The sequence below is a fragment of the Balearica regulorum genome, chromosome 3 (assembly GCF_011004875.1).
Source record: "Balearica regulorum gibbericeps isolate bBalReg1 chromosome 3, bBalReg1.pri, whole genome shotgun sequence".
Classification (NCBI taxonomy): Eukaryota; Metazoa; Chordata; class Aves; order Gruiformes; family Gruidae; genus Balearica; species Balearica regulorum.
In genome coordinates, this window is record NC_046186.1 from 47,032,278 (window position 1) to 47,058,423 (window position 26,146).

At 36.9% G+C, this 26,146-nt stretch overlaps 1 protein-coding gene across 3 annotated transcripts in view; it reads left to right on the forward strand.

Annotated features, from left to right (window-relative positions):
• The window catches only part of GRIK2 (glutamate ionotropic receptor kainate type subunit 2), a 433,684-nt gene that overhangs the window by 270,256 nt on the left and 137,282 nt on the right, over positions 1–26,146 (forward strand). For 2 of the 3 annotated variants that reach the window (XM_075747790.1, XM_075747789.1), the window contains one exon: positions 11,808–12,031. In XM_075747790.1, the coding sequence (XP_075603905.1) occupies positions 11,808–12,031 (224 nt within the window). Of the gene's footprint in view, positions 1–11,807; positions 12,036–26,146 lie in introns of those variants that run through there. The other variant, XM_075747791.1, reaches the window with a different exon arrangement.

Below are 26,146 nucleotides of genomic sequence, written 5' to 3' on the forward strand. Positions count from 1 at the left end.
CTAGAGCAGGTTGCCCAGGGCCATGTCCCATCAGGTCTTGACTGTCCCTAGGGATGGAGACTCCACAATCTGGGCAACCTACTCCAGTGTTTGACCATTCCTACCATAAAAAGTTTTTTTTAATGTTCAAATGGAATTTCCTGCATTTCAGTTTGTGCCCATTACCTCTTTTTTTTTCACTGGATACCACTAAGAAGAGTCTGGCTCTGCCTTCTGTACTTCCCCTCCCCCCTTCAGTTATTTGTATTCATTCATCAGATTCCCCTGAGATTTCTCTTCTCCAGGCTAAGCAGTGCCAGCTCTCTCAAGTCTCTCATAACACAGGTACTCCAATCTCTTAATCACCTCCGTAGCCCTTTGCTGGATTCATTCCAGTATGTCCATGTCTGTCTTGTACCAGGGAGCCCAGATCTGGATCCATCACTCCAGATGTGTTTCACCAGTGCTGAGCAGACATCAAGGATCACCTCTGGCAACCTGCTGGCAATACTTCTGCCTAATGCAGCCCAGCTGGTCACCACCCTTCCAGAATTAGTACTGGTGCCTGGTTTATTCTTCTTATAGTATTTGGCATTTTCCTTGTCTGAACTTCATGAGGTTCCAATCTGCCTATTTCTCTAGCCTATTGATGTCCTTCTAAATATCAGCATAACCTTTTGGTCTGCCAGCCACACCTCCCAGTTTGGTATAATTTGCATGCATTTTGAAGGCACACTCTGTTCCCTCATCCAGCTAATTAATGAATATGTTAATATTCATGTTAGTATTGGTGCTGGTTTTGACCCCTGGAGTACACCACTAGTGACTGATCTTGAGCTGGACTTCATGTCACTAATCACAGCCCTTTGAGTTCAACAACTCAGCCAGTTTTCATTTAACCTCATCATCCACTCATCTAGTCTGTATTTCGCCAGTTTGTCTCTGAGGTTGTTACGGAAGACAGTGTTGAGAACCTTGCTAAAGTCAAGGTAAACAGCATTCAGTGCTCTCTACTCACCCACCAAAGCCAGTCCTTTCATTGCAGGAAGATATCAGGTTGGTCAGACAAGATTACCCCTTTATAAATCCATGCTGGTAATGTTCAATTATCTTCTTGTCCTTAGTATCAGGAGTATATGCTCCATCATTTTCCCAGGAATTAATCTGACGCTGAATGGCCTGTCTTGAAGACAGGACTGACATTTATTTTCTTTCAGTCCTCAGAAACCTCCCCTGATCTCCAAAACCTTTGAAAGATAATTGAGATTGGCTGATATTAGCCAGCTCCCTTAGCACTCATAGGTGCATCCTATCAGGTACCATGGCCTTGGGTATGTGCAGTTTGTTTACATGTTCCCTCACCTGATCCTCCTCCACTAAGGGGTAGGTCTTTCTTGCTCCAGACTTGCCCCATAGTCTCGGAGACCTGGGATTTCTGAAGACCAGTCTTTTTACCACTAAAGATTGAGGTGAATTAATCACACATTAAAGTGACAGATATAAAGAGTTTGGAATTGCTGTCAATAAATGCACTTACTGCAATAGAGCTAATATATGATTATAATTATAATGCTAGCAAAATACTGTCCTGGGTGTTCTCACCAAAAAGGTGAAATCGCAATGCTTACAAAGAAGGCATCCTTATCTTGGGTGGAGGAGAAGGAGCACAGCCCGTTGACTGCCTCTTTGAGGTCTTCAATTTCTTCTCTCCCTCCCAGGGGTAACTTCCTCAATATCCTTTATACTCCAACCTTAGTTGTTCCCTCCCAGGGGTGACGTTTAACATGATTTGGGTGGAGAGTCGAGTACTATAGTCAAATATGTTTAGCATGTACTCCTTTTAGCTCATTATCGTATGTAGGGTGTCAACTTCAATATTCACTTCACGGGTAATGAAGCAAAAGGTCTCAGTCCAGGCACCATGGCCTTCAAAATTGTGTGTAGAAACCATCTATCTGTTTATTCTGCATTCTATAGCCAAAACAAGGCTGTCTTGCTGCTGTAAGACTCCCTCCTGCTGCTGCTTCTCATACTAAACTTGTGGATCTCCATCTATGAGGTTTGTATGAGATAAGCAGATAGTGGTGTTTTTAACCTCTTACATGCAATTCTCACAATGATTTTTTGAGCTTGGAGGAGGTCATCCTCATCCTTGAAAATCAACCAGCTCTCTGGGTCCACTCTTCTCTCCAGGATCGTCTCCCGTGGGATTCTTCCAAGCAGATCCCTGAAAAGGCCAAAGTCTGTTCTCATGAAGTCCAGGATTATAATCCTGCTTTTTTGCATGTTGCATCCCTTCAGGATTCTGAACTTCACTGTCTCTTGGTCACTGCAAGCAAGATGTCCAGGACCCATTTATCCTTGTTTGTAACTATGAGGTTCCGCAGAGCATCTCCCCTTGTCAGCTACTTCATCCCTTGTGTCCAGAAGTTATCATCACTACACTCTAGCAACCTCCTGGATTGCTTTTTCGCTCCTGCAGCAGATATCCTTCAGATATCCTTCCAGCAGATATTGGGGTAGTAAAGTCCCCCGTAAGGACAAGGGTCTGGGAACAAAAGGGTTCTTCTAGTTGTCTGAAGAACTTGTTCACAGTAATGCATTTCCACTGAGAGCTTTGTAGCTATGAGAGTTACAACACTCCAGCCTGTCAGGAGAAGATATATGATTCTATTCATCACGCAAAACAAAAGGCACCATGGTATGAGAAGAAGGAGGAGCCTCTCCACAGACAGGATCTGCACAGCGTGCGGGGGGAAGATCCATCTGGGATCTGTCCAGTGCTGCACAGAAACAAGGTTCCCTGCATCAGAAGGGATGTGAGATTTATTTGGCATCATATTCCTCTTTTTATGATATCTTATTAAATCAGACAATTTATTAAGCCATTTGTTGTCAGGCCTTTCTTACTGAGATCCAGAAAGAACCCTGCATCACCTCTCTCTCTGTGTCTCACCTCAAACACACCCCTCTCTGTGCAGACATGCATGGCCTGTAATCCCTTCCATTTAATGCATGACGTTCAGCTAAACTGTCATGGACTATAGTGTAAAACATAATGCAAAATCTATTTTTGAAACTAAACATAACAAATCCATAATTTTCTGTGAGCTATTGCTCCCTCTTCAAAATATGTGAAGAAACATGTTCAAGTGCGAAGGTATGAATGAAATTTGAAACTTAATTGGATGCAAAATACACACTTGTATGAAGCTGCAATGTATCGTTCATAGTTTTATAATGGTAGGTAAAAGTTGTAAATATTTATTGATGTAAAACTGTGTCTGTGTGGACTGCTCCCCCCCCCCCCCCATAGCTGTTGACAGTAAAAACTTATTTTGCCCAGTATCCTGACTTCCTGCTTAGCCGGCAAGAAATGTCAAGAAAATTGTATGAGGATGAACAGATGTAGTGATATTTACCCCATCAGCAATTGTGGATAGGGTCCTACTGAACTATAAGATAGGGTGTTGGGGTTGGTTTTTTTTTTTTGGGGGGGGGAGGGGGTTGTGTTTGAGTTTTTTTGGTATAAAATAGTATTCATGAATTTTCTTCCATTATTTGAAAACATTTAAAATTTTGATATCCACAGGTTCCAAAAGTAAGGAGTTTTACAGCTTAATTATACTTAATGTGAAGAATCATTTCCTTGTTTCTTGTTCTGAGCTCTTTTTATTTACTGTTCTCCACTTCTTTTTGTGCAGGTTGACATAGAGCAATTATCTTATAGTCTTAGTGTCATCCATAAATGTTGTTACTTAACTATCTATCCACTTTCTACTTGGGCTGTAGTTAGGCTACAAATTCGTCTATGTCTGCCTATCATGTATCAATGCTTTTTCTTGTTATATTTGTGTTCCTGTTCATTATGTATTTGTACCCCTTTGTTGATCCTTGTCTTCCAAAATGAAGCAGAACTTCATATAATACGAGGAATAAATTATAACAGTAATGACATTTTTAAATGTTTCATAGATTCCATCTTGTAAATATCAGAAACATTTTAACTCAGCCACCACAGATTTCATTGTTAGGATTTGCATCTTGTTTTTATTAAAGCTGATTGTTAATAAGTTTATCCTGGTATCTTCAGTATTTAAACAATGCCTACAGCTTGGATAAGCTTTATCGAATTTAAATAAATGTAACAAGTTTTTCAAATGGGTTAGCTTAAATATACCGTAGGCAGAGCAGAACTGAATTAGGATCTAGTGCATAAAAACACTGCTAATATTTTTCTTCCTTAGATTTGTGATAATATTTTTTGGTAATAAAATACATACTGCATTAGCTATTTTATAATTATGGCACATGTAAACCATTGCATGATATATAATGTCTTGAGAATATACACAATATAAAAACACTTCTGTTTTTATTTAATATATGATGGAGTTCTCTAAAAAGACTTTTTTGTTATTGCTGCTGATAATAATAATAATTTTTAATTAAAGGCTAAGACACTGGAATTAATTAATGAATGGGGTTTTATCCCATTAATTAATTAAGCTGATGAAATGATAGATTTCAAAAGTTGTCAGTCAAGAACTGTTAATCAGAGGTAGTATATCCTGCAGTGATCTACTCCCATCCAAATGATAAGCAAACCCATTATTAATCATGTTGATTCCCTTGTAAAAAATTGCAAATGAAAAAGTGGTACGAAAAAGTGGTACAGAAAAGTGGGAGCAAGTCAAATTTGACACAAGTCAAAGTTGATTGCATGATGAAATGAATTCACTGAAACAATTTGATAAAAACCCATATATTTCGGAATAGAATTTAATAAAAATTAAAAAGTGTGGGATTTTTTTGTCCTGAGTGCAGTAACTGTAAGTATAGGTGACACAGCTGGTTAACAACATGAAAAAAACACTTCCAGGGAGTTGCAATAAATCTGGAAAGTACAATGATAAAAATGCTAGTTACAACAAGGAATCAATGTTACCTCTGTATTTTATTTCAGGAAGCTGCACTGGAGCATGGTGTCCAGTAATTTTCATATTCAGTAACCATCTCTGGCACAAGAATACAGTTTTGGAAAAAAAAAAAAAGGAGTGTGATAATTGTAAAGAAGATCTGTAACATTGTAATTAATTTAAGTAATTTTTTTTTTTTTTTTTTTTTTTTAAATTATGGAGGGAGTTTTCCTTTCCTGAACTCTGAGCTACAATGTCTACAGTCTTGCAAATATTCTCTTTGGAAGTTTGCCCTTTCTGTGGGTATGTGAATCTTGTTCTTCTAACCATTAGAAGAGCCCTTTGTGGACAACTCTACTGGAGTGAAGTGATAAGGATGAAAGCTGAGATTTTCTTATCGTTTTAACTTATTGTCATCCACCTTCCTGCTAAGTGTAGTTTTGTGGTTCACTACCTCTAGTTCTCTTACATACTGTTTGTGTAACTGTTGATTAAAACAAAGTTGGTGCAAAATACTTTAGTGAAACTGTGTCCTATAAATCAACAGATAGAAACTTTTTGACTATTTTCAATGGGTACTCATATTACATCTATTCACCTATTAAACCTAATCTGTGCTGGCATAGCTAAATGAGAATGGGCTAGAAAAAATCCTAGGTTTACTAAGCTTGAATAAAAGGAAATAATGTAAATGTACTAATTACAGAGTTCCTGACAGTTTTAACTAGTATTATATATATACTTAACTAGTATTATACTATATACTTAACTAGTATTATACTATATACTTAACTAGTATTTTTCCTTGACTAAACATTCAGAGACTGACAAAGGAGCAATACCAAAAGTCAGTTCTAGACACTGTTAGGTTGATCAAAAGATCTTTTCCATCCTAATTAAAAGCCGTTATAGGAAGGATTCCAAATGTTTTTGTCTAGTTGAATTCGTACAGCAAGTTGTTTCTGTAATAGTGGACAGCAGGCAAATTTCCTCTGCAGAACTTTTTTTTTTTTTTTTTTCTTGAGATCTAGATCTCTAGATGATCTCGGTTACTAGATCAGGACCCTCCTCTAGAGACTTGACGGCTTGTAGTTGACACAAACATTAGTTAGTTACCATAGCTGTCCAAGACTTTGCCAAGAAAAGTATTAGCCATGCTGACATAAGGATGTCTACAGAAATGAAACAGCTATGAAATTTTACTGAGAGTCAGTAAAATGAATCTGAGTAAACTGCCTGTCTTTCAATAACTTTTTGTTGCTGAACAGTAAACACTGAGATGCAGCTCAGCAGTTAGAAACAAATGTGTAACTTGAGCCCGTACCTATTGAAACTGTCATCATATGTTACTTTATTATGCTAATAAAGTAACAACTGCTAAAGTTGCATTTATATATGATATTGTTAGCAATTAATCATAAACGATACAAGTCAGGATCCCACAAGAAGGCATGACATCTAAACTCAGCTATGTAGTCTAGACTTGTTTTGGACTTTATGGTATGTTATTTCCATTTGGCAAAGGTAAAAATTTCTAGTAGCAGCTTTCTAGGACCTGTTAGGGGGTTATCAAGAAGATGCATCTGGGCTCTTCACAGTGGTGCCTGGCGGGAAGACAAAAGGCAATTTACGCCAGGCATAAATTGAAAACCTCCAAGGATGGAAATTGCCTAACCTCTCTAAGTAACCTGCTCTACTACTTGTCTGTAGAAACTTTTTCACTATGTGGACAGACAAGCCGTGGAACAGGTTACTCAGAGAGGTTATGTCATCTCCATCCTTGGAGGTTTTCAAAACTAACTGGGTAAAGCCCAGAGCAACCTGGTCTGATCATATAAATGACCCTGCTTTGAAGAGGAGGTTTGTTTGACTAGAGACCTCCTGGTGTCTCTTCCCACCTGAATTGTTCTATGATCCTGTGAAAGGTAGTAGAAAAACATGAAAACCAAATTATATCAAAATAATGTAAGTGGCTAGTTAAAATAAAAAATAGCAATAAAGCCCTGATAAAGTCCTAGTGGTTTCAAAAGGAAATTAAGAACTTGTGTCAAGACCTAAAGCTTTTCACAGGCCGTAACATTTTCTATAATGTAGCAGCATGAACAAGCCAGGTTAGAACAGACTACAAGCTTAAATCCGAACTACACATCTTAGTTTTTCAAGTCAGTGACAGAGAAATGCACTTCTGTGAACAGAAATAATGCATAAGCTCTTTGTGCATTAAGAGCCCGTTAGATGGGTTTAAAGAATTGAAGCTGGGCATTAGCCTTCCTCTGTTTAGCTTAGGGATGCATTTTCTCCAAAGGGAATGTAATTGAAATTCAGCTTTCAGGATAACAATACCAAAAATTTGAGGTGGCTGAAGAAGTTTATGTATTAGGCTGAAGGACAGTCTCCATTTATGTAGGCTAAATAACTCCATTATTATGGTGGGATATTCTGTAGTTGCAGAGTCTAATTAAAAATAATTATTAGCCATTTTTGTGGTTGCTATGTCTAGATTGTATTTAAACTTCCTATTCCTTTGAATAAAATAGGTGAGACAAAAATTTTTCAGAAAAGGATAATCAAAAGACAATTCATTCAGTGTTTAGTAGAAGCTATTAAATGCTTTCAAAGTTCAGTTTCCCCAAAAATTAATGTGGCAGTTTCTCCGGGTTATATTTTATAGAGTTAATTTTCACGTACAAAATATTAGAATCTACAAATACCAACTTACTATACCTGCTCATGCACTACTCAACGTTTATGTGCAGATTTCTTACTGAAGTTATTTGTAGCTGCAGGCATAGATTGAATTCATTATAAGTTAAAAATTTGTCTTCTTAGAGGTTATGTACCAAATTCCAGCCCTATGCAACTGAAAAAAAAGTCCTCCTTTTTTTCTTTAAATTTTACTTTATGCAAAATAGTCAGTCAACAAGCTGCTTGGAAGTAAAAAGTAAATGAAGAAGCAAATGAAGAGGATTTTAGCATGCCTTAGGGGCTTCTGTAGCAGAAATATTTTGTGTATACCTTGAGTTGTTTATTGGTGAGCGAACAGAGTACAACTGCACATGACAGCAATACAGGGAAACCTTTACAAGATGGTGAAGAGAGTCCTCATATGGCACAAAAAGAAGTGAAGGTCTAGCAAGCTCTGCTCACAGAGTTATGCAGTAATGTAGAAAGTAGACCATACTGAGAGTGCATATGAAAGGATAAAATATCATTACCTTTTAAAATGGAGGGTGAAAATGGTACATCAAGTACTAGTGAGAATGTACTGTTAAAAGTAATGCTCAAAATATCTGATGCACTTTGAGAAAGCAGGGTAGGAACAACTGTCAGTTGTTGAGTTGACTTTGAAAAGTGTCATGTATGATAAATTCTGTTTCTTCTTCCCTCTTGTCCTGGACATTCTCTTCCTTGCTAGGGAACCTCTCTTTGAAAAACTGTCAAGATGAATGCAGAATGTGAGTGCCATTCTCCAGTTTATCATGTCATGTCTTTGAATGGCGGAGTGAATGCAGGATTGTGATTTCCTCACACTTGAAATAATTAAAGTAAGAATTTATCGTGAGGAGCATTTTTCTCCAGTCTCTGCTATCTACCATTGCCATTATTGTCTGCAGCATGGTCCATCATATGGTATGGCTGCTGTTTGGGTTGCTGTACAACTTTTCCATTTTACTCAAGATAGTACCTTATGTTGGAATGTCTTTGTCAGACTTACTTGTTTCTAATTACTGTTGTAACCTTCAGTTGGTGCAGAATTTTTCTCTGTAGCAACTGGCTTATCCTCAGTAGTCTCCTTGGATACTGTCATAAAAAGGCCTTCATTTCAAGTACTCTGAGGTCAAGAATAAGTGCTATTTAGGATTATGTTTTCAGACAGATAAACCTTTTTTTTTTTTTTTTTTTTTTAGAAAATAGAATCATATATCATTGCCACATGAGACAAAGATTCTTTCTATAGAACTTATCAAAAAGCCATTTTAGGATGTGCTCATTTGTAAATGTTGATAAACATAGATTGATAAAATTTTAATTTTACACCAATCCTCTCCAATTCATTCTGAGAAATTAACTAAAGAGAATTCTCTTACTTGTATTTCTTCATTGTAGAGAGTATAGAAGACCCTGATACTGCACTTCTGGAAACTTGGCTCCTTATTTCTCTTACTTTCAAGTAGTGCCATTTCAGAGTGAAACAATTGCCAAGAGAATTTAATATTTTTGAGATAGCATGTATCTAATTAACAAAAATACATGTATTACATGTATTTTTATGCTGTCATTCTAGCAGCTTTTTGTTTCCTCAGTCAGAAAAGACTTTGGATATTATTTTTGTTGAGATGTTTAATTTTTGTTCTTATGGTGATATACTGGTTCAAGAATATTGAAACAGTCACTAAAGCTCTGAAGAAAATCTTGAGATATCAAGATATACACCTGTATTTTGTGTCTGTGCCTCCCAAGTTGGGATATCTGATTCTCTGTTATATAAGACATGAATTATTTCTTGTTTGGTTATTTTTCTAATGTCATCTGCAAATTCCCCAGAGCTTTGCTCCACTGGTGACAGTTACATCCTATATTCACCTGCTTATCATTTTCTTTTCATCTAAGGGTGAAGGGTCGGGTTTCCTATAGTATTTGTTCAAAGAAATTATTTGTTATTCATTAGCCTTATCCTGGGCTGCATCAAAAATAGTATGACCAGCAGGTCGAGGGAGGTGATTCTGTCCCTCTACTCCGCTCTTGTGAGACCCCACCTGGAGTACTGCATCCAGCTCTGGGGGCCCCAGTACAGGAGAGACGTGGAGCTGTTGGAGTGAGTCCAGAGGAGGGCCACGAAGCTGATCAGAGGGATGGAGCACCTCTCCTATGAGGACAGGCTGAGAGAGTTGGGGTTGTTCAGCCTGGAGAAGAGAAGACTCCAGAGAGACCTTATAGCAGCCTTCCATTACCTGAAGGAGGCCTACAGGAAAGCTGGAGAGGGACTGTTTACAAGGGCATGTAGTGACAGGACAAGGAGAGTAGATTTAGATTACGTATTAGGAAGAAAATCTTCACTGTGAGGGTGGTGAGGCACTGGCACAGGTTGCCCAGAGAAGTTGTGGATGCCCCCTGCCTGGAACTGTTCAAGACCAGGTTGGATGAGGCTTTGGGCAACCTGGTCTTGTGGAAGGTGTCCCTGCCCATGGAACTAGATGATCTTTAAGGTTGCTTCCCACCCAAACCATTCTATGATTCTATAAGGATCTGTTAATGTTTTAAGTCCAAAATTCACAACTGCCAGTAGGCTTCCAAAAGATCTATTTTCTCTATCTTTGGGCAGCTACATCTTCTGGCAGTCTCTAGTGGGTTGGCTTCAGAGTCTTAGGGTAAGAACTGCTAGTGGCCTCTCAAACTAGTGTCTTGAGTTGTTATATTACTCAAGCTTCTACGTGCTGACCTATAACTTTTAATCCAAATTAGTTTTAGTTTCTTACTTTACTGTTTTCTTTCTGCATTAACTGGAATATCATCAATAATATGCAATCCATAAAAACTCAACTGCTGTGGAATAAAGTCTTGCTGGTCTGATTAATACCTATAAGTTCTGAATACCAATGGAAATCAAATGTATGTCATGTTTTTGACTAGTAAATCCTTACCAAATTAAACGAACAACGTCAACTGAGTTTCACATTGTAATATAGAAGTACTTTACTAGAGTAGATCTAATGATATGATAAATGCTCATAACAACAATAGACTATAGGAGAGCTTTGTGGAAGGTGAGACAACAAAAAAAGGGAACATTTAAATACTACAGTATTGTGTGGGATTTTGAGTGTTACACAGTGTACACAATACCAACTGAGCAAAATAAAATATATAAATGTATGAAGTTATATGATTTTATTGGGTATAAAATCTCTGGATCTTGGTTTAGGACAGGCATTCTTAAATTGGTGTTATTTGCAGCTATGTTACTTGGATAACAAGTAGCTATACCATTCTCTACCATTACATACCTATACTTATTTACATATAGTTCACAAGGAATACTTAGTTTACGCTTGTCAAGTCTTGTACTGTATAGCATCTCATTCTGAACTTCCCTCTTTCATACGTACACATGTACATACACATACCTTTTAAGAGCTGTTGACAGAGATTAAAAGGTAGATGCTGTAGATTTCTTGTTAGTATGATTTCCATTAAGTTTTGAATAAAAAATAGTCTAGACCATTTACTGATTTCTTATGAATTATTGTCATAATAAGTAAAACTAAATGTAAATTGATAAAATACATTCTATTGTATGATTTCATTTTAAAGGCTGCAATTGATTAATAGTTATCTACAGGTTTCAAAGTGATTTCTGCAAGCTAGTAAGGACAGTTGCACTTTGTTAGAACTTACTCCCTGTAGCAAACTTTCAGACATAGCACTTCTCATTTGAAAATGTTCTTTGTTTTGTGCCAATACTTTTATGCTAAAATAAATAAAACTGCTTCCTGGCCCTTTCCCTATATGTATACAAGCATATTTACATCTGCTTCACAAATATATTACTTTCTAAAGTGTGCAGTGAAGGAGTGACAAAGAGAAGACATACGTTGATATGTACATTTTAAAAGTTTTAAGACATGGATATTCCTGTTTTCTGCAAGATGCAATATTTTTCTTTGCTTCTATCCCTGTAATAGCACTTTTAATTTTTTCCTAAATGATGCTGTGTCAGTTTAGCAAACAGGAAGTAGAATAAATCTGTTTCAGTACTTCTAGGAAGAAGAGAGTTTTAAATTTCAGCCTACCTAGTACAAGAACAAATCTCCTCCATGTAAAGTTTGTCTTTTGCCTAATCTGATTGTCTGCTTCAACCTGTTTCTTCTGACTTAAGATCTGTTTCTCTTTTTGTATTTCTGTTAACAGAAAGCTGATCTTGCAGTTGCACCACTGGCAATTACCTATGTTCGAGAGAAGGTCATCGACTTTTCCAAGCCCTTTATGACTCTTGGAATAAGTATTTTGTACCGCAAGCCCAATGGTACAAACCCGGGCGTCTTCTCCTTCCTGAATCCTCTCTCCCCTGATATCTGGATGTATATTCTGCTGGCTTACTTGGGTGTCAGTTGTGTGCTCTTTGTCATAGCCAGGTAACATGTCAACTTTTGTGATTTTTTTGGCAATTGTTATCATCTTTTTCTTACTAATAATTGTCAAAAGTCACAAAAATTTTCTTACTTTCATACTCTTATATTTTAACTTCATGATATACAGAAGAATAATTACTGAATAGGGTTCTCACTATTACTTTTCTCCACTGCCATACTACACCTCTAGTTTGTTATGTCACTAAGTCTTGAGTAGCTAGCTTTCTCCTTTTATTTACAAACTTAGAGACACTAGAAAGTTTACACAATATCTTTTCCGAATTGTGCTGTGTTTAGAAAGACAAGGGTTTACATTTTATTTTGTTAGCCTGTTTTCATTTGATGCTGTGGTGCTTAATCTCAAATGGAGTACTTAGCTGCCCATGTTAATCCTAGATGTCCAAATTGGGCCTCTATCTGTAACAAAACAAGTTACTTTTATGTAGATTAGTATCTGAGAAGTAGGGTAACAATATTTAATTTTTAATTGTTTGCTAGGTAAAATCCCTGAGTTACCTCACATAATTTAAAGTCCCAGACTGGGATATATTTGGAAGCATGTTTAGTTGTTCTTTTCGAGTTAAGGAACTGAATACAAAAATTGTTAAACTATAAATCAATTTGATAGATAGGGCTCACTTTTTAAATCTGTTTTCTTCAACACAGACAAGCAGGAAAATATCTTTTGTCAAAAATTTCCCATTATATTTACCTTTTCCTTGTTAAGTAATTAGGACTGACTACAGAAATATAGTCTTACATGTTGTAACTTTTACTGTTGCTGTGACAGCAAAAAAAAAAAAAATTCAGAACAGTAAATCAGTGATTCTCAGGGGTGTAAATGTAATGTCTTTTGCAGATTCCTCCTAGCAGTCACTTTAAAATATTTTTTTAATCAAATACATATAAACTATATTGGCTTTTATCCCTTTAATAAGGTGGTGGATTTTTTCTATAGCAATGATTTTTAGAAGCATATGTTTGACTTGATAATGCAATCTCAGTTTAGCCTGAAGAGTTTTATGGTTTCATACTGTGGTACACAGTAGAATCTTCATATTTTTATTTTCCTATTGAGCTGTAGTTGTTCTCTATCTTTCTTTGATAATATCTGCTTCATTTTGGAGAAGCTGGATCATTCCTCTACTAAGGGGACAGGAAATATTTTTAGAAACTAGTTTAAAAGTAATTTACCAAGATCACCTGTACATAAAGTACATGAGGTATTGAAGTAATATAGATAACACTGAAACATATTCTTTAATGAATAACTTCACTCGTGTGCCTTCTTTAAAAGTCTGCTTTAAAGGGCCAGACTAATGTTGAAAGTTTCTTGAAAGAACAGTAGATTTTAGTGGACTATATAACCAGAGAGTAAACTAATCTCTGAGGTGTTCCTGTGATACAGGTAATTCTGAAAGCACAGCTGAGCATAAATCACAAATGTTATCTTGTGAAACACCTCACGTGAAATATTTATGTGTATGTCCAAAAGTTGGAACCCTGTTATCACTGAAGGGCATTTTCAGTATGATGCACAGTGCTTGTGACAGACAGCTCCTAGTAATGTTAGTAGGAGTTGTATGGCTGAGTTCTTATGCTTCGAAAATGTGTCTTGTCATATTTTGTAGGAAAGATACATTTTATTTAAGCTTTTTTTTTTTTTTTTTTTTAATATTAAGCTATTCAGTCACTTGGTCTCACTAGCAGAACTGGAAAGAATGTTTATATTTAAACAGAAGTGCCACATAGTAGACCAATATTGCTGAAATTTTTTTCACTTGTCTGTTTTTGTGAACCAGCACCATAAATTCTTTATTATCTTCATTGTAAAGCAATATGAAATATGTTTTATACTGAGCAGAGGAGTTTGGTTTTTTTTGTAGACATGTGTAAAATACCTTTTTTACATCTAAGTTTATATCAGCCTTCAAATCTAGAGATTTTCAATATCTCTTAACTTGTACAATCAAATATTGATAACGCATTTAGAAATAAAAGATCTAGGGTTATGTAAAGCAATCTACAGATTTTTTTATTCACAATGCAGAATGACTTAATACTATGTAATACCATTTTCTAACACTATAGTTCATATAAGGAAACAGGTCTAAGTTAAAAATGTAATCTTCTGCTGAATAATAGAGAAAAAAAAATTATTCAAAAGTAAAAAAGGCTTTTGCTAATATAATTCAAAAAATGCATGTCATGTAAAGGGAGATACTGCTAACCGAAGTCTAGTAGTGAAGAGGACTTTGCAGCACAGTGCTATGTATTTTCAGTACAGATTATAAATTAGATATTCACAGCTGATGTATTTTTCAGTCGTGGTGTCATGAAACTGTTGGATTGTATGCCACTAAATTAATAGGTTCCACCTAGAGTGTCTTGTTAAGAGGATTTCTATTTCACAACAATCCTTCCATAATGAATGTTTAACTACCAGTGTTTCATAATAATTACTATGTGTTTCATAATAAGGTGTATCTATGTTTGGAGCAGTACTAATATGTCTTCTATGATATGATGTTTTGTAATTACAACTCATCAGAGTATTTAGTGTAGAATATGTAGAATATTTATTTTTAGATTTAAACCTCCCATTTTTGTGTTAAATGTTTCATGATTTTATTGTTTTACCATGTCTTCCAAACAGTGTTGGAACGTAAGAGCTTGGTACATTGAAAATGGAAAGTATAGTTCTGTTATGGTACTTGCATTTCGTCCATTAATTAGTGATATGGCCCTATTTAGGGAAGGATGAAGAAATTAGTAAAAGGTTCAAGAATCTTTGAGAGACAATTGCTGGAAGGAGTTTCAGAGTAACATATTAGGCATAAAGCAGCTGGGGGGGGGGTAAAGAAGTAATATAAATCTTTATTAGTCTTTTCCTTTGTTTGCCCATTGGATTTTCCTTCTAATTTGAGAACCAAATATAAAGAGCTGGAATCTTTGGGTATTCAGCAAGACAAAAAGCTAGGAGAAATATTTTTTGTTAGCTGGAGGGCTTTTCTACGTAATTTTCATCTTGTAGTCCCCCCCCAAAATGGAGAGTCATCTATTTATGTGGGCAATACAGATTTTGCATTGTGGATAGGATGTACCTATATGTGTTCTACACAGTGTTTTCTTTGTCATTCTTTGTGGGGAATTATAGTAGGCTGTGATTTCTCCATATATATGAAAACCTCTTAATCTTGTTATTGTTGAGTCTAAGTAGTTATGGTGGTTAGTCTCTGAAAGTTCTTTTCTTTGTCATACAGGCTGATGACTGATCGGGAAACCCAGTCTACTTGACACTAAGCCTATTACTTTTCTGTGAACTGAGAAAGTCATATAGCATTTTTTTCTCTTGTGGCAACAGTAATAGATCTGTTTCTGATGCTAACTAGCAGTGTCTGCGTCATCTGACTTCTTATTGCATTCCAAGTCCAACATCTTCCCTTTTTGCCTCTGCCTTTACTTGTTTCTTTGATTTAGAATCCAAGTTAAAGTCACACTTTACATGTGATTAGAAAGAAAACTAAGACTGGAGTAAAGTGTGTCAACAACGTTTTGGAGTTCTGTCAAATACACCAGATTTTCTGATCTGCATAATGAAAAATCTCAATTAGTGGAATTTCTTTTCATTTCTGTCTGTTGATGCAAACCATTGTTTCATTTCTGAGAAAGAGGTTGATTTCCTACAGCATTGTATAGCAACTTCATAGACACATATTGTCCCTTCTTTTGCATTAGTCTGTGTATATGAATCAACTGTTTTCTAGTTTTGGTCTCTGCAAAATCTAATGTGTTGGTGACTGCAGGATACTTCCCATTTTGCACAGGCGATACAAAGAAAATCAGTTTCATACTTTTAAAAATACTAAGTATGTTTGATTTATATAGATCTTTCAATTAATGACTTTCAAAATTAATCTTCAACCAGCTTTCATCATGATTGTGTTATTTTTTTTGGAGTCTTTTATGTATGATTTTTAACATCCATGCCTGGAAACACAGGTTGGAGGATAAACTCCTTAAATATTTTTATCCATTATTTTTCCACTCAATTTATTGGATTTTGAGTTATTCCCTGCACATTTAATTATTTCTCTGTGTAGTAAGGTCTGTTTGCTGTGAACATGTCTGCATAAAGCAGTTTACTGTTCAGTGACCTATCTTCATAACTGGAAAAGATACATCTGCCTTAACATGATACTTCACCTTTACGGATCAGCTGTGAAGCAGATAAACTACCCTGGATAAAATGGTCCACTAATGAACTCTTACGCTTCTTAGACTGAGCTGTCTGGAGTATCAGTGAATATTGTGTAAATATACATTGAACTGTGCTCACTGCCCTAATTGCTAATATTGAATCATGGATTATAATTTTAAAGGGCTTGATTCACCTTTACCACATGCTGTATGTTACTATTCCCTGCCTTTTCCTCCCTTCAGCAGAATTATGCTATCATACTTCTCATAAGTCAAGCCTTTGTGCTGGTTTCAGCTGTCAAAGCATTTAGTATCAACTATTTTTTTCATTTCCTTGTAAGCAGTGATAAAAGCACAATGAACACTGCCTCATCATGAAATTATATTTTTCTCTTACCAGCTGGAATAAAACATAATAAAAGAAGACAAGAGTTTTAAAAATGTCTCCACACATTTATCTTAATCTTCTCTTTGTGAAGAAGCTTAGGAATAGCCTGCTGCTTCAGACTTGAACAGACGCCTGAGCATTATCTCTCTCTGGAGTGCATGCATAACCTTTTACATCTCATCAGTCTTCATTTTTGTTTCATATTTCTTGATCAGCTGATTTCTGTCCTTGAGCTTGTCTGATTGATTTTCGAACTACTCCTTGAAAACTATCTTGATGGAAAGGAAATAATGGCAGAATGAAATGGAACTACTTTACCAGTTACTGTGGAGCTCTGGTTACTAAATTACTATGTTGATATTTATTCAAGTAGGAAGTTAGTATATTTGCCCTTTATTCTTAACAAGCATTCTTCCTATGAGAATTTTATCTCCTGAGGCCTCCCTAGAGAACTACAGCATATGTTATGAGGTGTTTTCAGGAATGGATTCATCATCCAATACAGCAACCCAGATGGCAACCCTGAAATCTGCTTCTCTTACTGTCTTACAGTTTTAAGATAGTTTTGCCTCAGTTGTAATGCAAAAAATTTAGTTTTGCCTCAGTTATAATGCAAGTGGAGATTTTGTCACTTGACTATAAAATACTGTGTAAATAGACGATAAAAGCATGACAAAAATTTCACACTTTCCAAAACTGTTCCATAACAATTATTTCAAAGTCACAGATTTTTATTTCTGTTAAACCAAGTTGCAGCTTATGACCCTTAGTTGATTGCTTCAAAAAGATTCAGTATAGTCTGCTTCTTTTCATATGATTTTTCTGGTTGAAAAGGAAATCCTTGTTAATGCTAGAGATCATCTTTATTGTGAGCAGAGGGCAACTGTGCCAGCCTCTGGAACACTGGGATTTTTGATAAGTAAACGAGGCAGTTTGTATGACAAGAATTTTTCTCTCTGTTCAATGGCTTTTCTAGCTGATATGTTTGTGTAGCTACACCAAGAAATCCTAGGATTGTGTGAGAATGTTCTAAAAAGCTTACTTTCTGAACTAAATTTCTTCTCCTTTATATTAGACCTGGGAAATGTTAATTTTAGATTTCTATTACTTAAATAGAATTTAAATAACTGAGGTTAATATGAAGAAGATACCTCAATTATATCTTAATTTTTTGCACTCATGAGCAAATCATTAAGCACATGTTTTTACTGCTATGTGTTATACCAATGAAATTGTACAGTCTCTTGCCTGGACAGCAGTCACTGGAAATGTTGTAAGCAAAACTTGCATATAATATTTCAAATATGCTCAGATATATCTGAGTATCACTTTTCACAAAATGTGGATGACAGCTTTAAATTGATTAAACTGAATGGGAATTTTCTGTGCTGTATGCCATTAATATTACCATAAATCTGCATAATCTATAATAGTACTTGTTTAATTTTCTGTGGTCAGCACACAGATCATCATAGAATCATAGAATCATAGAATGGTTAGGGTTGGAAGGAACCTCAAAGATCATCTAGTTCCAACGCCCCTGCTGCGGGCAGGGACACCCTCCACTAGACCAGGTTGCCCAAAGCCCCATCCAACCTGGTCTTAAACACTTCCAGGGATGAGACCTCCACAACCTCTCTGGGCAACCTGTGCCAGTGCCTTACCACTCCAACAGTAAAGAATTTCTTTCTAACATCTAATCTAAATTGACCCTCCTTCAGCTTAAACCCATTACCCCTTGTCCTGTCACTACCCTCCCTGATAAACAGTCCCTCACCATCTTTCCTGTAGGACCCTTCAGGTACTGGAAGGCCGCAATAAGATCTCCCCGGAGCCGCCTTTTCTCCAGGCTGAACAACCCCAACTCTCTCAGCCTGTCCTCATAGGAGAGGGGCTCCAGCCCTCTGATATATTTGTGGCCCTCCTCTGGACTTGCTCCAACAGCTCCATGTCTCTCCTGTACTGGGGACCCCAGAGCTGGATGCAGTACTCCAGGTGGAGGTCTCATGAGAGTGGAGTAGAGGGCCAGGATTACCTCCCTCGACCTGCTGGTCACACCTCTTTTGATGCAGCCCAGGACATGGTTGGCTTTCTGGGCTGCAAGCGCACCCTGCCAGCTCATGTTGAGATTCTCATCAATCAACACTCCCAAGTCCTTCTCATCAGGGCTGCTTTCAATCCATTCCTTGCCCAGCCTATAGTCGTGCTTGGGATTGCGCCGACCAACGTGCAGGACTTTGCACTTGGCTCTGTTGAACTTCATGCGGTTCACACAGGTCCACCTCTCAAGCCTGTCAAGGTCCCTCTGGATGGCATCCCTTCCCTCCAGCGTGTTGACCACACCACACAGCTTGGTGTCGTTGGCAAACTTGCTGAGGGTGCACTCGATCCCACTGTCCATGTCACCGACAAAGATGTTGAACGGTGCCGGTCCCAGTACCGACCCCTGAGGATCACCACTCGTCACTGTTCTCCACTTGGACATTGAGCCATTGATCACAACCCTTTGAGTGCGACCATCCAGCCAATTCCTTATCCACCAAGTGGTCCATCCATCAAACCCATGTCTCTCCAATTTAGAGACAAGGATGTCATGCGGGACAGTGTCAAATGCCTTGCACAAGTCCAGGTAGATGATGTCAGTTGCCCTTCCCTTATCCACCAACGCTGTAACCCCATCACAGGAGGTTATCAAGTTTGTCAGGCACAATTTGCCCCTAGTAAAGCTGTGTTGGCTGTCACCAATCACCTCATTTTCCATGTGCCTGAGCATAGTCTCCAGGAGGGTCTGCTCCATGATCTTGCCAGGCACGGAGGTGAGACTGACTGGCCTGTAGTTCCCTGGGTCTTCCTTTTTACCCTTCTTAAAAATGGGGGTTATGTTCCCCCTCTTCCAGTTGGCAGGAACTTCGCCAGACTGCCAGGACTTCTCAAATATGATGGCGAGTGGCCTGGCCACTTCATCCGCCAGTTCCCTTAAGACCTGTGGATGCAATTCATCAGGTCCCATGGACTTGTGCACCTTCAGGTTCCTTAGATATTCTCGAACCTGATCTTCTCCTACAGTGGGCGGTTCTGCATTCTCCCAGTCCCTGCCTTCTGTGCCCTGGGCAGTGTGGGTCAAGCATTTGCCAGTGCAGACTGAGGCAAAGAAGTCATTGAGTACCTCAGCCTTCTCCATACCCTGGGTAACCAGGTCACCCGTTTCATTCCGGAGGGGACCCACATTTTCCCTCGTCCTCCTCTTATCACTGACATACCTATAGAAGCTTTTCTTGTTGTCCTTGACATCCCTGGCCAGACTAATTTCTGTCAGGGCTTTGGCTTTCCTAACCTGCTTCCTGGCTGCTCGGACAGTTTCTCTGTATTCTTCCCAGGCTACCTGCCCTTGCTTCGACCCTCTGTAGGCTTCCTTTTTTTTTGTTTGACTTTGCCCAGGAGCTCCTTGTTTATCCACGGGGGCCTCTTGGTGGATTTGCTTGACTTCCTCTTTGTTGGGTTGCATCGCTCCTGAGCTTGGAGGAGGTGACCCTTGAATATTAGCCAGCTGTCTTGGGCCCCTCTTCCTTCCAGGGCATTGTCCCATGGTATTCTACTAAGCAGATCCCTGAAGAGGCCAAAGTCTGCTCTCCTGAAGTCCAGGGCACTGAGCTTGCTGAGTGCTCTCCTCTTGTGTTCCATCTTTTTTCAAAAATGCAAAACATACTGGAATTATAATGCTTTCTTATGGTCATCATCTAAGTTGTGTAATTATTTTCAGATGTTATGACACAGATCACAATCAGTGCTATAAAGTCTAAATGTTGTGGAGGAAGATATATAGCTAAAAGAAAGACACATATAGCAATGAGTTAAGCAGCAATCTCTCACTTTGCATCTTGACATTCAGAAAGAGGTTTTGATCTCTCTGACCTCCTGCACAAGAGATTTTTCTGCATTCAGTGTCAGTTTATAGAATCTCTAATAAATAAATAAGCAACTCAGTATGGACTCCTTATCCTAACCCCTCAGGATTCTGTTGAATCACTTCTGAATGCTCTCTATTTCCTTCAGCTGTTCAAGGAGAGACCGGAGTATCAGGAGGTCTCCAAAGTCTACATACAGGCACAGCATCTACATAATAGCCTCTATTAGAAGAATACTGTTAGAGATTACAATAAGAGAAAAATTCTCATCTTTTACACTTTTTAGCATAAATAACCTCCTTAGATTTTAGGGGGAAAAAACAGTACTCTAAAGCCTTACTATATTGGTGGTAGATCAGTCTGACATCCCAGATACTACTTACCATGCATCAAACGTAAGAAGAAACTACTGCCAGCAAAACAATTCAAATGTTTTAACTGAGGATGGCTGAAGAATTTGTAACTCACCTGCCTTAGCAGTCCAACAGAAGATATAGTACCCTCTCATTGGCTGGATCTCCATATGCACTTTGAAGAAGAAAAATATGCTCAGTTCAACACATCTGGTCAGTTCTGGATTCTTCTGTCAAGCAATTGATTTTGTGTGTGTGTGTGTGTGTGTATGGAGGTTTAGTCAAACTTTGTCTTCTGCAGAGTTAAGATGTGTGTGGGGCCTTCTTAGGAAACAAAGGAAAAAAAATCTGGTGACTTCTTCCATAAGGAAAACACCTCGTAATATGCATCTGTTTGTAGCACTTGCTCCATCAGTATTTTTTATGTTAATTCCTGTTACTTTGTAGATTAACCTAATTAAAAAAAAAGCTTGCTTTTTTTTTTTAATTGAGTATAGTAGTATCCTGATGCTGTGTAAAACTGAAGATGGCCTAAAAATCTCTCTTTCCATCCTTTCTGTTACTTTTTTTCTCATTGTTCTGAAAGCCGTCACACAGTTCTTCAATTTGTCACTAATTATCTAAAAGCTTAGGTATTTTTAATGTCCAAACTGAATCATAACTCTGTTCATCCTTAAAGAATTTGATGTCTCTTACTCTCTTACTACAAGAATTTCAATCTCTTCATTCTCATTTACTTAAGCACCTGCATCCAAAGAGGAATTAAATTTTAGGTCTAGATATATCATTATCTCCAATTAGGTGGACAGCTCATTCTGTCTGTACTCATTCTGAATTTGCTTTTTAAGCCTTGTTACATATAAGCATATATTTTCTCTCCATTTTGATGGACCATTGTAACACTAAATTTTATAGAGTCTGAGGGGTATTTGTGGAAAGTTGTGTCAGAACTCACGTTGAGCTATTTTTCATACCATTATTTCTCTTACTTTCAATTTCTATTTATGTGTTACACTGAATATTTCACTGCCCGAATATGTCAGGATCTTACATATACATTTGAATCTTAACAGTGCCTGGTATCTTAGGATCCAAAGGCTGTTTGCTAAAGCTGTTAGACAGGATTCAGCTGGATAAACCACCTTTACTAGTAAAATCTAAAAAAACCCCAAAAAACCCAAAACATTTTCATTAGTGAATGACTTCTGAAATAATGAGTTTACTCTCTCGCCTTCTTCCATTTTGATTTTTGACTGACTAGAATTGTTCTGTTTGATTCATTCTGTTTCACACAGTTTATTGCTAGACATCTGCCTGAATGCCATTCACTGTTTATCTAAATCATTATTTCAAACCACCCACCAGAGTTTAATAATTGCATTTGCATTCCCTTCATCTCTAGAACAAGCTGGGAGATGCTGAAAAGTATTATGCCACATATATGGCCATTTCTTTTCACACACATGTCATCCTAGTTCATATATTCATATCTGAGTGTACATGATCAAGTTAAAAACATTACAAACATACATACTGTGGAATTTGCTTTTGAAAGTATCTCAGCAGTCAAAACAGTGACATTTCTCATAAGAAATTTTTATTTGTCTTTATTTAATTGGGTTTAACTACTAGAAGGTAAATCTCATCTACCTCATTTTGTGGTGCCTTGGGCAAGCAGCTTCTACAGGTGAGTCAATACCTGAAGACTGTTTTGTCAAGAGTTCTATAGCATCACATAAAATGTTTTGTATCTACCATGGACAGCGATTTATTAGTCTCTATGTACTGTGTTACCATCCATTAGCAAATAATCCCATAGTCCATGCTCAGAAAGGTAAAAAACAACCAGAGGAACAATTTCATTTAGTTTTGAGAGATCTTCATGCTGTGGTAACATATGCAGTGGTTCATCCTCATTTTTAGCAGCTCTTGTTAATTACCAGCACATACAGTATATGAGAAGAATATTGGATTGCTTGTATGAAGTAGTTTTCTTGAAAAAAGTTTAGAGTCTCCAGAAAAAGTGCTGAACATTCTTTCCTGATATTGGATCACTTAATTTCATTTTGTCAAAATATTTTTTTTCCCCAATATGTGACAAGAAAAGAAAAGAGAAGAAAAGAAAAGAAAAGAAGAGAAGATGTGACTCTAGACTAGGCACTTTGTATAGTTATTAAGCAAATCATAGCATGGATTAATGTTAAATATGCCTAAAAAGAAGGGTTCCTCTACAGATGAATCTGAGTGTTTTCAAGCTAAAATGATGCTTTTGAGAAATATCAGTGTCTCTTATGTTTTTGCAGGTAGAGGGAAGGAGGCTTATTTGCTTTATTTTGAAGTTTTTTGCATGTTTTGCTCTAGCATGCATAGTACTAGCAGGGAGAAGGAAATTGTAACTCTCACCATAATGCATAGCAGCAATTTTCTCATGAGATGTGCAAAATCATGTTGTCCTCCAACCTAAAGAACAAAACACAAGAATCTGGTGGAATGGGAATAGAGTCAATAAGAATCCAAGAAGGTACCACAGTGTTGTCAAAAGATTTTGTTAATAATTGGATACAAGTGGTAATTTCAAAGTGTGCAGGTTAACTGATTGACTCCTTTTCCATTACCATCAGCAACTGAATTTACAGATTGCCTGATATATTATTCAACCAGCAGCTGAACTGTTGGTTTTGTTTTGTTATTTTTTTCAAAAAATCAAACCAGAAAAGCTGATGTAGGAGACTTCTTATTTATTGGTCATTTCACACATGCATCCTGCTTGGAACACCTTGACTTAACAGTGAAAGGTTTCCTCAAGAAAAATGTAGGGGTTATAGTGGTAGGATGGAAAATGGAACATTAGAAGTCATGATTTCTATTTACCCTCCTTCTGGAGGGTCCAGAAACATAATATAATGAGCAAAAATGGCTGTAAGGATTGAAAGGCGGTTTTAATGCCAAATGAACCAAACATATGTAGATGAGCATTGTTTGTTTGCTAAATATTTGGACCCATATGCAATGAATTTCTTTATATGATCTAAATGAAGAGGGAGACATAAATCATTGGAAGCAAAGCCAATATGATATGATAGTTATTAACCTTGTAGAAAATCCTAGCTACAGATGTTCAGAGGAAGAGCAATTTCTGTAGGATACTATTTCAGAGTTCTCCTTTGAATTCTTTAGTTTCAGGATTACTTGAAGGATAGGAAAACTTGAGCAATGAAAGGATTTTATGGATTTTATTCTTTTTTTTTTTTTTTGGTCTAAAACAGACCTTGTATTGTTGTGTAATGTTAACAATACAGATACAATCTTAAGCTACTTTTGGATATTTGTAACAGAATAGCCCAATATCCAATTATTTGGAGTGGTATAAAATGTCTGTTAGAATATAAGGTGGGTTTTTTTGTGGTGGTGATGGTTGGGTTTTTTTCTTTGTTTTGTTTTTGAAATTAAGTATCAGCTTCTGACTTCAGAACTGGAAATAATTTACTTTCTGCAAATTTAGCTAAAACCAGATTTCCTAAATTCCTTTGACTCTCATTCATCATTATCCAATGTATTCTGAAAATATGTAAATAGAGCTAAATTGGATGAAAAAAAAACCCCAAAACAAAAAGCAAAACAGAAAAGGAAAACCCCAACCCAACCCAAACTTTCCAGAACCTTACCTCTTGGAAAGATAGAGCAACTCTTTCTTGGAGAAAAAAAATATTAGACTTTGGTGATGGTTAAACATTATACTTCAAAACAGAAGAATATCTTTAAAAGAAATAAGGAAATAAATAAGGACTATTTCTTAAGTGTTATTGAATATCTGGAGAAAAGTAAGAGTGTTCCATACAAATTTCTGTAGGCAGAAGTATAAGAATTATTTATCTCCTGCTTATCTTTCTGATTTAGCTGTTAGCTGGAAATTTACCTGGCTCATGCAAGCCTCCAGTCTCTAGCTCATTAGAGAGTAGGAGTCATTTAAGCACCAACAGAAATCAGTCTGAAAAAAGTAGTGTGGTAATTGGTTTTGGTGCTGAGACTAAGTCAGTAGTGTCTCCTCCAAGTATTTCTGTTTTATCTATGGAAATCACCCTGTGTTAATTCTAATGATGACGAAATTGCTTTAGTGTAATCAGGCATTTTCAGACTTATTAACAAAGGTGAATGCCTTTTTGTTTTTATTATAGTAATATCAGAAGTTCTGTCTTTAGCAAAAAAGGTACCATTCTTACAGGGAAATAATTATACAATATTGAAAATTTTCAGCATCATAATTAAAAATCTTACATCAGCTGAGGGATATAACTGATTTTAGAAGAAAATAATAAACCTTTAAAATATCAAAATATTAATCATGAATCATTCTGATAACATGTCAGAGAGGAGTTTTTAGTAATTTTTATTAAATAGGCCTATTCTGGCACTTCTTTCTCATTATATTGTTTTGTTTTGTTTTGTTTTGGTTTGGTTTGGTTTGGTTTGTTCTGTTCTGTTTTGTTTTGTGTAACTGTTAGACATGTGTGGCACCTGCACTTGCCAGTTAGGACTTGCCTAAAGACTTTGCAGCAGATATAGCCTCTAGCTGTGAGAACCATGAAGGCAATGTTACTTCAGCTTGATGAGATCATTCATATAGTTTCACCAGACTAAAGGTAGCAAACCACCCAACGCTATTGCCTTTTTCCATTTCACTTTCCTTCCTCAACTATGTGGAGCAGGAATGCTGCATGGAAAACTTTTCATGGGGCAAAGAGTGAGATGGTAGACACGAGGAGTAGGTTATATGGTTTCTTTTCATTCTCCCAGATCTTTAACGAAGTTATTGTGCTTTCCCATGAAAAACAACTTTAGCTTTACACAGAATAGGATGCCTATTTGCTATTAACTTATTTGTTTTTTAGACGTAGATACAGTGTTTCTGCACGAGAGCACCATCACCAGTGCTATGAGACAGTTTTCAGCTAACAGGTGCTAACAGCAATTAGTTCATGTTCTGGAGCAATTTTCTTTGTAGATATTTTAGAGTGAAAATTAGAAAGGTTTATAGTGTGATGCAGGTTCAGAGAAATTCTTGCGAAAGAATTCCACCACTTAGAAAATTCTCTGGTTTTGTGGCTGACACAATGTAACCAATGAGCCCTGTCCAGAAGAAAAATGGAAGCAGTTAGCAGAATTTTGTACATTGCACTGCTTTGCTGTGCTCACAGAGCATGGCAAAGTTAATGTCAAGTTGCAAAAATATCTGAAAAAGGCTTTTAATTAGTCATATTTATCCTCCACACAC